The 14,869-nt window shown below is 53.2% G+C and overlaps 2 protein-coding genes across 19 annotated transcripts; one reads left to right on the forward strand and one right to left on the reverse strand.

Annotated features, from left to right (window-relative positions):
• The first annotated feature begins 552 nt into the window (after window positions 1–552).
• Window positions 553–1,859, forward strand: CUNH19orf33 (chromosome unknown C19orf33 homolog). The gene is made up of 5 exons (XM_021239838.2): window positions 553–665; window positions 871–1,114; window positions 1,211–1,317; window positions 1,463–1,534; window positions 1,661–1,859. The coding sequence occupies exons 2-5, from the start codon at window positions 1,093–1,095 to the stop codon at window positions 1,778–1,780; spliced, it is 321 nt and encodes a 106-aa protein (XP_021095497.1). The 5' UTR covers window positions 553–665; window positions 871–1,092; the 3' UTR covers window positions 1,781–1,859.
• Yif1b (Yip1 interacting factor homolog B, membrane trafficking protein) lies at window positions 1,850–10,660 on the reverse strand. Of its 18 annotated transcripts, none has more exons than XM_087191357.1 (10): window positions 10,292–10,660; window positions 6,324–6,430; window positions 5,154–5,392; window positions 4,972–5,076; window positions 4,791–4,869; window positions 4,606–4,663; window positions 3,592–3,747; window positions 3,422–3,515; window positions 2,515–2,625; window positions 1,850–2,124 (listed from the first exon to the last, which is right to left on the reverse strand). In XM_087191357.1, exons 1-10 carry the CDS (start codon window positions 10,462–10,464, stop codon window positions 1,969–1,971), a joined length of 1,278 nt encoding a protein of 425 aa, XP_087047483.1. In that variant the 5' UTR covers window positions 10,465–10,660; the 3' UTR covers window positions 1,850–1,968. The 18 variants fall into 18 exon arrangements, with proteins under 18 accessions (XP_087047483.1, XP_087047482.1, XP_087047481.1 ...); XM_087191356.1 differs by having other exon boundaries at window positions 2,533–2,625; window positions 10,262–10,660; XM_087191355.1 differs by having other exon boundaries at window positions 10,262–10,660.
• Window positions 10,661–14,869: the final 4,209 nt, after the last annotated feature.

A 14,869-nucleotide genomic window follows, 5' to 3' on the forward strand; every position in this document is an offset into this window, starting at 1 on the left:
GTCTTGCTGAATTGCTCAGGCTGGCCTCGAACTTGTGATTCTCTTGCCTCAGTCCCCCAGTAGCTGTGTCACCACACCCAACTATATTTCTCTCCTTAAAACATATATATTACTTTTTTTAAAAAGCTTTGAGCTAGGTGTGGTGGCACACACCTGTAATCCTAGCAATTTGGAGGCTGAGGCAGGAGAATCACTTCGAGTTCCAGGCCAGCCTGAACTACATAGTGAGACCCTGTCTCAAAACACACACATACACAAAGGAAAGCAAGCTTTGAGGTAGTTACATAAAATCCATTCCTAACATAAGATTCACTGATTTTTAATAACTTTACTGCCAGGTGTGGTCCACACGCCTGTAATCCCAGCACTCTGAAGGTTGAAACAAGAGGATCACAAGTTCAAGGCCAGTTCAGGTTACATAACCTGTGTCTCAACCACCCCTCATTCTCTCCAAAAAAGCAGCCCTGGTGTGAGATCTTGCTATCTGGCCCGTGAGGAGGCAGACAATGGCTGAACCCAAGCCAGAGGGCGGGCCTTCTCAGACACAGGGTCTGCAGGTCCTTTGGTCTTGGATTGAGGCTCCAGGATTATGAGAAACTGTTTGAGCCACTCAAGTCTATGAATGAGCTACAGAAGTCCAAACTAAGACACCTGCCTTTAATCAGGTAAACCAAATGCAACGCACTATTCTACCAGCACAGGGTAGCTGTCATTCACAGTTAAGGGGTGAGGCAGCTTTCCCAGGTCGGCCTGCTGCTCCCCAGGCTGGGACTGCAACCCAGAGTGCACCAGGCCTAGGCTTCTTGCTCCAATCCCACTGCCTCTCCCACCCTCTGCCCCAGCCCCATTCACGGAGCCCCTCCCCTCCAGGGCCGCCCAGAGTCTGCTCCCCCGTTTCCCACGGAGGAATCCGGATGGAGCCAGGGAGGGGCCGTGAGTCATCGCTAAGAAACTGCAGGCATAAAGGTCAGAAGGGTGTGCACCTTAGAATTCCTGGGGCGGGCAGGTCCCCGCTGCTGCTGCTCCTCCTCCTCCGCCCCAGGGCACCTCGGGGGCCCTCCTGGCCCTCGGGACACATCTGCGCTGGCCACCATGGACTTCAGCTTGGCGGCAGGTACGCTCCGAGAGCTTCGGGTCTTCAGGGTGGGGGATCCGGACTCAGGCCCACTCCGTTACCTGTGCCAAACCACCTGACCCCTCTTCTCTGCAGCCCTGGATTCCAAATCCAAGAAGCCGGAGGGGGCATGCAAGCTGGGAGACCCCAAGCACGGTCCCCCTAAAGCTCATGGCGAGCCAGGGGCAGCCCAGAAGCCGCGGGTGAGTCACTTTAGCACTGGACATATGTGAGGGAGGGGAGGTTGGGGGGGATCTAGTCTTGGAGCCTTGCTGTTCCTCAATCGTCCAACTTGAGGTCCGCGACTGAGGGGTTTCTGCCCTCACTGCCAACTCGCCCCCGCCCAAGCCCTGCCACGGCAGCTCCTCAGATTCCAGTAGCAGCAGCAGCAGCTCCAGCGACTCGGACTCCGAGGGGAAGGTAAGGGCGCTGCACGTCCCCAGCTCACCCCGGGAGGGTCGGGAGGGTCGGAGTCGCAGCCCCAGGCGGTGCGGGCCCGTCCGCCTCCAGCCCCGACCTCTCCCCTCCCCACTGCCCCACCTACAGCCCCACGCTGCCGGCTCCCAGCAGCACAAAGGCACCGCGGACAAACTCAAGAAGCCCAAGATGAAGAAGGACAAGAAGGGGAAGGACAAAAAGAAGGGCAAGAAGGAAGCTGCCCACTGACTGGGCGGGGCTCATTAAACCTCGCTGCCCCCTGCCGGCCGCCCCGCCGACCGCGCCAAGGAGCCCGAGTCTCAAGCGAGCTTCTGGATTTATTGATTCCTTGTGCAGCTGGAGGTCTCAGCACCTTGGCGAGGGGGGCGCGTCGAGGGCCGCGGGGGTGGCCGGGCCGGCAGAGATGATGAGGGCGGTCAGCGCACCAGGTGGAAGGTGAGCCAGTACATGAGCAGGGGCTGCGCCGCCGCCACCGCCATGGTCAGGTACATGCGCAGCTGGTTTCGCGCGCCGCGCACCGGGACCCCCTCGGCCGCCGCCTGGGCCAGGATCTTCAGCCTCAGTGTCCGGATCTGGAGGGCACAGGCGCCGGTCACCCTGTGGCCCGGGGTGGGGGCCTGGGCAGACCTCCCGCCTCTGCCCTTCCTACCGCCCCTTGGCAGCCTCGAGGGCAGCCTGCAGGCCAGGCCCAGTGAGCCTATCCTCCCTGTGGATGTCCTGCCTGAGGGGGTGGGGAGCTGCCCCGCTGCTGCCCCACCTCTTATCTTGGCCAGGAGACATGTGTTTGCTTTCAGTGCTGGAGATGAAACCCAGGGCCTTCTGCAGGTTAGCAACTGGTCTACCACCAAGCTACAACCCCAGAATACCACATGACAATTTTTCTTTTTTGCCTTACGGGGAATGAACCCAGGGGCTTCCAACTGAGCTACATCCCCAGCCCTTTTTTATTTTTCTCTTTTTACCTTGAGACAGGGCCTCACCAAGTTGCTGCACTGCCCAGGCTGGGCCCAAACTTGTGATCTTCCTGTCTCAGCCTCCCACAGTGCTAGGATTCCAGGCATGTACCACCACACCTGGCCCCAAATGACAATTTTTCAAGACAACCTATTTTCTAAAACACTCCCAATTTCTTTTTAAAAACATAGCCAGGCAGAGTGTGGCACACATCTGCAATCCCAGCACTCAGGAGGCTGAGGCAGGAGGATCACAAGTTCAAGGCCAGCCTGGACTATATAGTAAGTTCAAGGCCATCCTGAGCTACATAGCAAAACCCTGTCTCAAAACAAAACAAACTATAAATAATGCTGTCAAGTCAAAGTTTGCCCATAGGTCAGATTTAGCCAGCAGCCATCACGTCTGTACTCTGCTTCTTCATGCTCAAAATGAATCCTCCCTGTACCCTGAGGTGCAGTCACTGTCACCCCATTAAACAAAAGGGGATACTGAGGTTTGAACAGGGGAAGTGACCTGTCCTAAATCCAGTGAAGTTCGGGGTCAACCCAAGCCCACTAGGCTCCACTGCCCTTAAACAGCACCCCCAGTCCAGCGGGAAGGGCTCTCAGAATCTCCTTCTAGGGACATTTTGGCCAGAAGCTACCATATAAGGGGAGTGAAGCAAGGGTAAGAGCCCAGCCAGGAGCCGGCACACTGGGCAACCCCAGTGCCCCAACCCCCCGCAGCCTGTCAGGTGCTGCTTCTCCTCCAGCCTTGGCTAGGATGCTTCCTCTTCCAGGAAGGCCTCCTGCCCTGCTCAGTTCAGTGTGGCTCTGGTCTAAATCTCTTCCCTGACATCTGCATGGAGACCCCAGGGACCCCAATTCACCCAAGAGGACTGTGCCCCAGCCCCAACCACACTGAGCTCCCACTCACCATGAAAACAAAGATGGAAACACAACACCAGCCCAGCACCAGGTAGTAGCCCATCTTCCCGAAGAGCAGGCCCATGAGGACGCCGCCGATCATGCTGGAGGGAGAGAGGAGATTGGGATGCGGAAGAGGCCTGCAGGCTGGGACTGCCAAGCAGGGTGAGAGGTACTCACCCGACATATTTGTAGCCCAAGAAGGCCACCAGGTCAATGGTGGTGAGGTCGGTGTTGACGGTGACCAGGTAGAGGCTGAGCAGGATGGCTACCACCTCCAGGGCCAGCCAGGCCAGCGCCGAGCTCGCTTGCAGCCCCAGGAGGTCTGGGGAGAACCTGCGGGCATCGGGTGCAGTCAAGTGGCTGGCAGCTCAGGATGTCCCTGAGTATCACCTGGGGACAGCTCTGTGTGGGTGTGAGGTGGGGCTGGAGACCCAGTGGTGACCAAGATGGATCTGGGCCTGTCCTCATGAAAATGCCTCTCTGGAGGAGGCAGACCTGTCTCCACACAGTGGTACCCGGCAGTCAGGACTGGGCTGAGGGAACTACAGGAGGCTGAGCCCGATGCAGCCAGGAGAGGGTGACAGAGGGGGCTTCCCAGAAGAGGGGACAGTAAGCTGAGGCCGGAAGGAGTAAGCAGCTGGGACTGGGAGGAAGGCCTGTCTCTGCCCTATCCCCGGGGCTTCAACAGTGAATCAACAGTTGTTTTCAGTGCCATAGAGGAAAGGAAGAGAGAAAGGCGGGGGCTTGGCTCAGGCTGAGGTGAGCCAGTGACTGGATGAGAGATGTGGCAGATGAGCAGGTGCAGGCGGGTGATGTAAGGGAGGAACATGTTCCTGAGCCAAGGGATCGGAAGTGCAAATGCCCTGGGGAGATGGCGCAGACCCGGGGGAGGGGACAAGGTGATTGGGCATCACAGGGCTAAGGGTCACTAGGCAGGGCAGAGCGGGGGTGTGGCCAGGCCCGGCTCTCAGATAAAGCTTTCCTGCTGCTGCTGCAGGAGTGAGGGTGAAGGGATGGGGGGGTGGGGGAGCTCGTTTAGGTCAGATGAGGAAGAGGCGGATCTGGGGCTGGAGGCCAGGAGGAAGGACCGATTGGAGGGCTACCCGTCACAGGGGATGTGAGGCTCCACATGGGTGGGAGAAAGGGAAGAGACAAGGTCTGTTCTAAAAGGAGAACTGAGACCTCCCTTACCTGTCCTGGGTCCCCAGTGCAAGGCCAGCCACCAAGATGTAGGTGATGAAAGCCATCGCTGTAGGAGGCGGACACAGACACCAGTCAGAGGAGGAAGCACCATCTTGGGGCTCAGGGCACCCAAGCCCTGGCCCTCACATGTTGGCCAGAGGGAGGAGGGAGTGGGGCGGTGGACAGGGTGTGACCTGGAATGTAGAGGTCTGGAGCATTGACATCAAAGCGAGGGGCCACCGGGGTGTCCTGCTGGTACTGCACCTCCCAGTCCTGTGGAGAAAGGAGTGGGCAGGACCCCCAGAGCAGGCACCCCTTCCCTCCTCACAGGCCAGCCGCTGACCCCGAGCCCCAGCCCTCGGCAGGAGCACTGACCTGGTGCAGGTAGGGGAAGACGAGCAGGCCCAGCTTTTTGCCCACATACACGGTGTCCACAGCAAAGTAATACTTAAGCTTGGTGACAGGGATGAAGCGGTCGATCTGGGGAAGCACAGAGCTCAAGCCTGAGGCCCCGTGACCCCTGCTGCCCCTACTCCCACCAAACCCCAGCCACTCACGTTCTTGTCCACCAGCTCTTTGCCCTGTGCGGCCAGGCTGCTCCCGTAGGCCATGGCCATGTTGGACACGGGATCTGCCAGGAAGGCTGCCTGGGGTAAGGTGGAGGTGGCAGGGTAGCCCAGGCCACTGGCTGCCTGCTGGGCCCTATAGCCCCGGCTCTGGGCTGAACTCGTGTCATCGAAAAGCTGGTGGGGGTCAGCCATGCCCGGCTGGGACACTGGGATCCTCCGCTTTGAGGCTGCAGGGGAAGAGGGTAGGGACCTCATTCATTCTGCAGAAACTCTCCCTGCTTCTCCTACCACAGCGGAGACAGGTCACCATGACAGAGCCCTGATTTTGATGTCAGATGGGCTGTCAGGTACAGACTCTGCCATCCATCCTCCATCCAAATAATAATGACGATGATGATGATAGCTACTCTCTTCTGGGGCCAACTGTCCACAGAATCCTATACAAAGTCTTGTGTTCAACACACAAGGTCTCTGTTCCTATCTCCTTCTGCACTGCCTCTGTCATTTGGCTACAGCCACTGGGGCCTCTCAATGCTCCCTGGACACCCTGTCACTCTACTACCTCAGGACCTTTGCACTAGCTGTGCCTCTGCCTGGAATGCTGTTGTTCCATGCCCTCCTGGCTCCCTCCTCTCTCCCTTGAGGTCGTGCTGAATGGAGTTTTCTCCAATCTGACCACCATACCGGCAATGGCATCTCCCTTTGTGGCACTGCTAGCCCCCTCCCACTTCATTAGGTCCATGGAATGAACACAGCAGCAGCTGACAGACTCACGCTTTATTCTATTCCATTTCCCCCATGGGATGGTGAGCCCCTGCCTCTAGATAAGGGTTAGAAGAGACTCTTGGGCTGAACCTGATGAATAAATAAATGGCCACCTCATCTTGCAGAGGTGGAAACCAAGGCTCAGGCAGCTAAATGACTTGTGCACATGGGCAAACTGAGTCCAGCCCAGGTCGGTCTGACAAGTACACGATAATTAAACCCTGGCAGAGGCCTCACGGCCTACCAGGCCCTGTTACCATCACTACACCTTGGTTCATGTGATCTCACAGCACCCTATTTCTTCATCCTGTTTTGCAGAGGAGAAAAGGGAGACCCAAAGAGGTTTGGGCCCTTCATGGAATCATGCAGGCAGCTGGGCATGGTGGCACACACCTGTAATCCCAGCACTTATGAGGCTGAGGCAGGAGGATTGCCATGAGTTCAAGGCCAGGGTGGGCAACATAGTGAGTTCAAGGCCAGCTTGGACTACATACCAAGACCTGTTTCAAAAACAAATCAAAACAAAACAAAAATCATGCAGGTATGAGGCACAGCCAGGTTTCAAGAGCTTATAAAAGGTCAGGGCTGGGGGTGTGGCTCAGTGGTAGAGTGCTTGCCTAGCAGGTAGGAGGCACAGCAAAACCCAAACAAAAGCCAGGTGTGGTGGCACATGCCTCTAATCCCAGCACTTGGGAGGCTGAGGCAGGAGGATCACCCTGAGTGTGAGGCCAGCCTGGGCTATGTAGTGAATTCAAGGCCAAAAGTACATACTGAGACCCTGTCTCAAAAACAAACCAAACAAGACAAAACAAAACAAACAAACCCACAGAAGTTCCCCCTGGCTTCCTGGAGGAAGCAAATGGCAGGGAGCAGGAAAAGGAGAATGGAGGCTGCTGAGGTGGCCTGGATGGGGACACAGGGACAGGCTGTTTCTGTGTGTGTTATTTTTTTTTTGGTACCGGGGATCAAACTCGGGACCTTGCGAGGCAGGTGCCGGAACCACTGAGCTAAATCCCCAGCCCAACAGGCTGTTTCTGGATGGCTCTCCTAAGCAGTAGGGACAGGACTCGGGGAAGCGGGTTCATTCAGGTATGGAGGGAAATAGCTGCCTTTCCAGATCCTGCTTGGACCACTGGGGAAGTGGGGCTGCTGTCTGTTGAGATGGGGAGGGTGTGTGTGTGTGTGTGTGTGACATCAGAACCCAGCACTGTGGCTCAGGGCCCGGCTCCTGACCACCATACAACACCAACAATGACACAGAGCCTCCTATGTGCCCGCACAGGGGGCAAGGGACAGGGTGAGATTAGATGGGCTGGGGAGAGACCAAATCACCCATGTCCAGGAGTCTCTGCCCTAGCTCTCTGTGGAGTGGAGTTCACTGTGGCAAGGCGATGCTCACCAACTGCTCAGCCCACAGGAAGCAGGCAGCCGGTCCACCACACTTATTGTCAACTTACAGCCCCCAGCTTTTCCTCTGACACCCCCCCCCCCATCGTGGCATTAGAAATTGAACCCAGGGGTCTTCACACTGAGCTACATCATCAATGCTTTCATAATTTTTTGAGACAGGGTCTCGCTGAGTTGCCCAGGCTAGGCTCTGACTTGTGGTCCTCCTGTCTCAGCCTCCCAGGTGCTGGGATTATGGGGGGCACTGCCACACCTGGCTGACTTCTCTACTTCTGAATCACCTGTAGGCACCTGTTTCTCTTACCTGTCTGACCCCACAAACTTGAACTGAGCACCCTTAGCCATGAGGGCTTCACTGTAGGCACAGCAGATGCAGCAAACGACAAAGCGACAAACCTTTCTGCCTGTGTGAAGCCGAAAAGTCTCCCGACTGATCGCTCTCCAGATCCCTCAAACAGGTGACCCAGTTTGCCACCCTTGCCCTTGCCTTCCGCCTCTCACCTTCAGCAGTTTCACCCAAAGCGAGCTCTCACCACCAAGTACACCTCTGACTTCTGGGGTCCACCTAGAGCCATTATTTGTCTCCCAGCTAGAGACCCAGGTGTGGCCCCTTTCTGGAATTCCCCAGCCTCCCACAGGCCCTTACCTCAAGCTCCAAGCCCCCACTTCCGCTCTGTCTGACATCAGAGCTGGCTAATCCTCACCCACTATGTTCCAGTGTGATCCACCCTCTGACTCTGTCATCTCCAACCAGATTTAAACATCCGACCTGGTCCCCCAGCCCACCCTTCTAAGCCCTACCAACCTTCAATGGGCAGCCCGTAATCCTTTTACTACTTTTTAATTAATTAAATTTGTTTTGTTTTGAGACAGGGTCTCCCTATGTAGTTCAGGCTGGCCTTGAACTCATCAGGTAGCCCAGGCTGGCCTTAAATTCGTGGTGATCCTCCTGCCTCAGTTCCAAGTGGTAGGATTACAAGTGAGTGCTGGGAGGATTATAGGTGTGTGCTACCATACACAGCTTAATTAATTTTTTTGTAATGGTAATGAAGACTGAACCCAGGGCCTCTGCACTGCATTAAACTCCAATCCCTTTTAAAATTTTTATTTTGAAACAGTGTCACTAAATTGCCCAGGCTAGACGCAAACATGTGATCCTCTTGCCTCAATCTTCCAGAGTGTGGGCCACCATGCTCAGCTTTTTTTTTGACAGGGTCTTCCTGTGTCATCCAGGCTGGCCTCCAACTTGCAGTCCTCTTGTCTGAGCCTCTCATGAGGGCTGGGATTACAGATATGCCACACCATGCCTGGCTTTCCATGATCCTTTTATTTATTTATTCTTGGTTTTTGCTCTTTTTTGTTGTTGTTGCTACCAGGGATGGAACTCGGGACCTTGCACTTGCCAGGCCGGCGCCAGCTCTACTGAGCTAAATCCCTGGCCCATTATTCTTGTTTTTTTTTTTGAGCCAAGATTTGCTATTTAGTTCAGGCTGGGTTTAAACTCACTAAGTAGCCCAGGCTGGCCTTGAACTTGCAGCAATCTTCCTGCCTCAGCCTCCCTGAGATTACAGGTGTGAGCCACCATGCCAGGCCTTATAATCCTTTTAAGTGCAAGTGAAGTGCCCATTGTGCTGAAAATCAAATCTAAACCTCTACTAGGCCCTGTGAGACCAGCCCTGCCAGCCACCTCTGCTCCAGCCCCAATGGCCTCCTCTCTGGATGTACCCTGTGGAGTGCCTCGCTCCCACAGGCTTCTGAACAAGCAGCACCATGCTATCACCTTGGAACATCTTCCCTCTCTCAGCACCTGCACTCAGGCCTCTGCACCATCACTCCTTCTCTGAGGCCCTCCTCACTCCTTCATAGTAAGCACCAGCCCGGCTGGCTCTTAGCCATAATATCCAGGGCTTTTCTTCCTTTCTGAGCACTTAGCAAAGCTTCTAAATTGATACTCATTTGTCTACTTCTTTTCTTGCCTTCCTTCCGGCTGTAAATCTCCTTCTAGGTAACTGCTCATTGTTACTCGTACCCTCTTCCAGGAAGTGCACTGACAGCCCAGGCAGATGCCACCTCTGGACCCCCACAATGGACCTCTCTGCCTGCGCCCCCCCATCCCATCCCCAATCCTCCACATGCACGTCCCCTTCCATCCCCAACCCTGCCTAAGCTGCCCACCTACCCCTGAGCCCTCTGCCCTGGGTTCCTCCCATTACAGCGCCATTACTCTAGACTGTCACTGTCATCTGCTGTTACTGGAAGCTGCATGAGGACAGGAACAGCGCTTACTGGGCACTGCTGAATCCCCTGGGTCCCTCACCACAGGGCCGGCCAGGTACCTTACTGACTGAAAGGAGAAACAGCACATCCTCTTCTTCAAAAGAGAGGTCTCCTCAACTTCTCGTCACGTCCCAGATTATTGTCTTCGCATCCCTACTACCTCTCAAATCTCTTGTTGACTTGTTTGCTTCATACTTAAGTGTCTGTCTTCCCACTGAACTCTGATAATGAGAACTGAGCTATGCTGCTTAGTATTGGGCACCCAAATTCCAACACAGGGCCTGGCACAGGGGAAGGTGAGGGAATGAATAAATGAATAGCACAGTTTAGTATAGAAATGAAGAACTTAAAAACAAATTCAGAGATCAGAAAAGGAGGTTAACAGTACAGTAAATACAGGTTCAAATCTTAAGTGGGGGGTAAGCATGGCCCACTTCGCCAGGAGGCGGTTGTAGTAAGGGGCGTGGGCGACAGCTCGTGGACACTGGGGAAACTCGCGAGGGTGGGAAGCAGAGGAGGGGAGGTCGCTAACAGCAAATGAATGAAAGTCGCGTTTCTCTGCACATCACACAATATCCTGCCCCAAGTTGTTTTCTTTTAAAATCCAAAGGAATTTCTTAAAGAATCTACCCCCATACGCCCCCTACCTGGACCTGGCATCTCTGCGTTGTGCACACCTCGAAACTCCGGGTCCTCGATCTCGTGACCCCTGACCTGTAGTGACCTCGCTAACCGCTGCGCAGCGGCCCCGCCAGGTCCCCGCCCGCCAGATCTCCTCGGCTGGCCACGTACGCCACTTACGCAGCCGGGGCGTCCCCGCCGCCGCCGCCGCCAAGCCTGCTGGGTGCATCTTTCCCCGCCGCCGCCGCCTTTACCACCGTTCGGAACGTGCACGCCCGGCTCCCGTAGCCACGCCCTAGAGGTGCAGCTAGCCAATGAGTTTCATGATTGAGAGGAGGCCACGCTCCAGAAAGCCCTGGCCGAATGGGAGATGGCTTACGTATGAGGCGAGAACTGAGGCCGGTGATTTGCGGCGAGAGGCAGGACCCGAGGGACAGAAGGGTGGGGCCTGGGACGTACTGACGAAAAACGTAGATGGGAGGTGTGGAGCGAAAAGCGAGATGGGAAACAGAGTTTTTTTTACAGCCAGGCAGTCAATTTGAGTCTCTGAGAGCACTGGGGAGCCAGAGCAGGGTGTGGGTCGGGGGAGGAGAGGTCTATTTGTGCTCCCGAAGGACTAATTGGATACAGTTGTGCGAGCTCTAGTCCTTTTACAATTTTGGCATTCCTAATGTTTTTATGATTTTTGTTTTGTTTTGTGGTATTGGGGATTGAACTCAGGAACTTCGCACTGAGATACATCTTCAGCCTTTATTTTTAAATTTTATTTTATTTTATTTTTGGTAGCAGGGATCGAACTCGGGACCTTGGGCTTGAGAGGCAGGCAGCAGAACCACTGAGCTAAATCCCCGGTCCCTTCAGCCTTTATTTTTAATATGTATATTTTTATTTTAAGGGGTCTCGCTAAATTGCCCAGGCTGGGCTCAAACTTGCTGTTTTTCTACCTCAGCCTCCCTAGTAGCTGGGATTACAGGTTTCTGTTTGTTTTGAGAGAGTCTCGCTCTGTAGCCTAGGCTGGCCTCGAACTCAGGATCCTCGGGTCCTGAGTTCTGGGATTATAGGCGTGTGTCCCCGTGTCTAGCTCCCTCCTTAGGTATCAAAGTGAATAATGAAAAAAGAACATCCAGCAAGTTAGATGTTAAAATCTTGTATCTAGGGCCCGAGATTTAGCTCAGTGGCGCCACCGCCTGCCTCGCAAGTGCAAGGTCCTGAGTTCAATCAGTACAAAACAAAAAAAAGTGTCTTTGTTCAAAGATACCTTTAGGCTATTTCCCAGAAATTCATGCAAATGTTCTCAGGTTGTGACTGTTTCCTCCAGTGCCTGGTGTCCACCAAAGACCATCAACAACCCCAGCAGCTCATGGCACCTGCTAGTGCTGAATGCTGAGAACCAGCTTCCTTTGTTTCTCCTCTCTCTGCCCCTCACTGCCCCCCCCTTTGTGTCCCCCACCTCTTCCACTTATCGCAGGCAGAGACAGTGGTGGAAGTGACTTCTGGGCAGTGATAGCGCTCCAGAAGGATGGCAGCATGTGACCCTGTCACAGTGGCTTCCCTTTCCTCCTCTGAGACAGTGGCTTTTGGGGGAGCTTGAGGACTGCCCCTGGGTTCTCAGTAATGAGCGCAGGCTGAATTAAGATCCTTTTTATGTACAATGCCCATTCCTCTCTGATGTAGCATCTGTCCTTTAGGCTTCACCACCATTCTCATCTTCAGCCCTTTCTCTTGCTTCCAGATTAAGCACTTCTGTAATTATTTTTTAATTAATAAAGTAACTATTTTGGCTTCCTGCTGACCTCTTGATGTTTTGGGGTTTTTTGTTTGTTTGGTTTGAGTTTTTTTGAGACAGGGTCTTGCTATGTAGTTCATGCTGTCCTTGAACTCATTATGCAGCCCAGGCTGGCCTCGAACTTGCAGCGATCCTCCTGCCTCAGCTTCCTGAATGCTGAGATTACAGGCATGCACCACCATGCCAGGACCTGCTGGCCTCTTGTGTAACTATAGTCATCCTTCAGTATCTGTGGAGAACTGGATCCAGAAACCCTGTGGATACCAAAATCCTTAAACACTTAAATCCTTTGTATAAAATGATATAGGTCAGGTGTAGTGGCACATTCCTGTAATCCCAGCTACTTGGGAAACTGAACCAGGAGGATCCCAAGTTTGAGGCTAGCCTGGGCAATTTAGTAAGACCCTGTCTCAAGATTTTAAAAAGGAATGGGGGTGGGCCGGGGATGTAGCTCAGTGGTGCTGCACCTGCCTGGCAAGTGCAAGGTCCTGAGTTTGGTCCCTGGTACCAAAGAGAAAGAAAAAAAAAAATGATGGGGGTGTAGCTCAGTGGTAGAATGCTTGCCTAACATGCACAAGGCCCTGGGTTCAAACCTCAGGACTGTATGAGAGAGAGAGAGAGAGAGAGAGAGAGAGAGAGAGAGAGAGAGAGAGAGAGAGAGAGAGAGAGACAGAGAGAGACAGAGACAGAGACAGAGAGACAGACAGAAATAGAGCCCGGGCGTCATGGTGGTGCATGCTTGTAATCAATCCCAGCCAGCACTCTGGAAGGCTGAGGCAGGAGGATTACAAGGTCCAGCCTCCAGTAACCCCCCCCAAAAAGAAAGAAAAATGTAATATTTGTATATGCACATTCTTTTGTATACTTTTTTATTTTATTTTTTACAAGAAAAAGCTATAATTGGAAAATAAGAGAAAATAGTCAGAGACTTTAGCTTGAGGAGCTGACTGACAAAGATCAGGCCGGCCTTTATGAAAGGAGGGTAAGGAAAGGACTGCACCGTGAGCACTCACCGTGAGGGGCTCACTCAGACGAAGGGGATCAGATTGGCCACCTGGCAAGGGCAGGAGGCCGCTTTAAGGACCAGCTGGCGGGCTAGGGTCCGCTGATCATTTTCTCAGGCCTGGCTATCTGGCTTTGGGATCCTCATGGCTGGGGGGTGGGCCTGGTCCCATGAAAGGACGTCTCTGTTTGTGGTGGCTGCAGTCATGGGGCTCTGGTTTTCCTGGCATCGAGGTGGTCACAGTTTTGGGACAATGGCTGGAGACTTCTGGGTGTAGCCGAGTGTCCCTGTGTAGTCCTTGTGTGGTGGCCTCGGTCCTTCCACAGCGTCCATTGAGCACTCAGTCCATCTTGGGGTCCTGTCAAGTCCTGGAGTGCACTAAGGCAGCCCCATGTTCCCAACCAAAACTGTCACTGGCTGGCCTGCATCCTTGCTCTTAGTCATAATAGAAATTAAATGAACATATGGCTGGGTGTGATAGTGCGTGCCTGTGATCCCAGTGACATAGGAGAAATATAACTCCCAATGTGCTAGGTGCCAGATGTGCTAGGTTTGTAGCCTCTGAATATCGAAGAATGAATTCCAAGGAAGAAGGGAGGTTAAGAGTAGGAAAAGTGGACTGGGGATTTAGCTCAGTGGTTTCTTTGCCTGCTGCACAAATGCAAGGACCCAAGTTCGATCCCCAGTACCAAAAAAAAAAATGTACCTAAAGAATAGGAAAAGTTTATTGAGAGAGAGCAGGAAGGGTCTCGAGTGGGAGGTCACCAAGGCCCTTTGTCAGCGGTAATTTATACAGCAAAGTCACAGGTGGGTACAATGTGAGTCAAACTACCATCAACCTATAGGATTACAAGTAAGCTTAGCTAATATTGAAACCAGTCATGTAGCAAGGGTATGTGGAGAGAACAAAGGCATTTTGATGAAGGGATCATACTGGCCCCTATTTATTTATTTACTTTTTTTGAGATACAATCTGGCTTGTGTAGTCCAGCTTGACCTCAAATTTGTAATCCTCTTACCTCAGCCTCCCAAGTGCTGGGATTACAGGTGTGTACCACCATGCCTGGCTCCTCCCATATACCTTAAATTATACACACACACATATGTGCACGCACATATACATATATATATATATTGTGTGGAGCTGGAGATCAAACCCCAGGACCTTACACATGCTAGGCCAGCACTCTACCACTGAACTATACCCCCCAGCCCCTTAAATCATTCTATATTACTTACAATTTCTCATACAAGATAAATGCTATGTAAATATTTGTTTTTTCTGTATTGCTTAGGGAATGATGACATGGAAAAAGGTCTGTACACATTCAGGTCAGACACAGTTTTTTTCCAAATATTTTCAGTCTACAGTTGACTGAATCCACAGATGCTATACTGTATTTTGGGGCTGACTGTACTGTATTTTGAAGTCTACATTTTCTCATCTGTTTATAGGAATCACATGGGTGTGGTTGAGGATTTGTGCAGGCACTTGTGTCCACAGGGCCTGACATGTGATCAGCCTTTGTGACCACTGGCAGCCACGGTTACGGTTGTTATCGGATGTCTCTTCCTGTGGACTGTCAGCCCCAAACTGGGCTATGTTCCAAGAATTGCCACAGTTTTATAAATAGAATCAGTTGAGCCCCAAGCCCCACTCCTCTGAAGGTCTGATATGGGTGAATGCTGGGCTGCCCTCCGGAAGGCTTCCAGGAGGTACTACAGAGAGGTGTGGAGAGCCCTGAAGGAGGAACTTGGAAGGGGAACTCCCCCTTTTGTGTGGGAGGTGGAATCCAATGCCTTGATGTGCTAAGTGTGCACTCTACCACTGAGCTACATCCTCAA

Source organism: Heterocephalus glaber, unplaced genomic scaffold (genome assembly GCF_053883595.1).
Source record: "Heterocephalus glaber isolate CG9 unplaced genomic scaffold, H.glaber_assembly_v1.0 deba00001561, whole genome shotgun sequence".
NCBI classification, from domain to species: Eukaryota; Metazoa; Chordata; class Mammalia; order Rodentia; family Bathyergidae; genus Heterocephalus; species Heterocephalus glaber.

Excerpts from the sequence above, each read along its gene's own strand:
- CUNH19orf33 (XM_021239838.2), top strand. The coding sequence starts at position 1,093 with ATGGACTTCAGCTTGGCGGCAG. Across the intron at positions 1,115-1,210 it reads GGACTTCAGCTTGGCGGCAG|CCCTGGATTCCAAATCCAAG; the intron begins GTACGCTCCGAG and ends TCTTCTCTGCAG. Across the intron at positions 1,318-1,462 it reads GGGCAGCCCAGAAGCCGCGG|CCCTGCCACGGCAGCTCCTC; the intron begins GTGAGTCACTTT and ends CCCCCGCCCAAG.
- Yif1b (XM_087191355.1), bottom strand. The coding sequence starts at position 10,464 with ATGCACCCAGCAGGCTTGGCGGCGGCGGCGGCGGGGACGCCCCGGCTG. Across the intron at positions 6,431-10,261 it reads CGCAGAGATGCCAGGTCCAG|GTCTTGGTATGTAGTCCAAG; the intron begins GTAGGGGGCGTA and ends TTTTTGAAACAG. Across the intron at positions 3,516-3,591 it reads TTGGGCTACAAATATGTCGG|CATGATCGGCGGCGTCCTCA; the intron begins GTGAGTACCTCT and ends CTCTCCCTCCAG.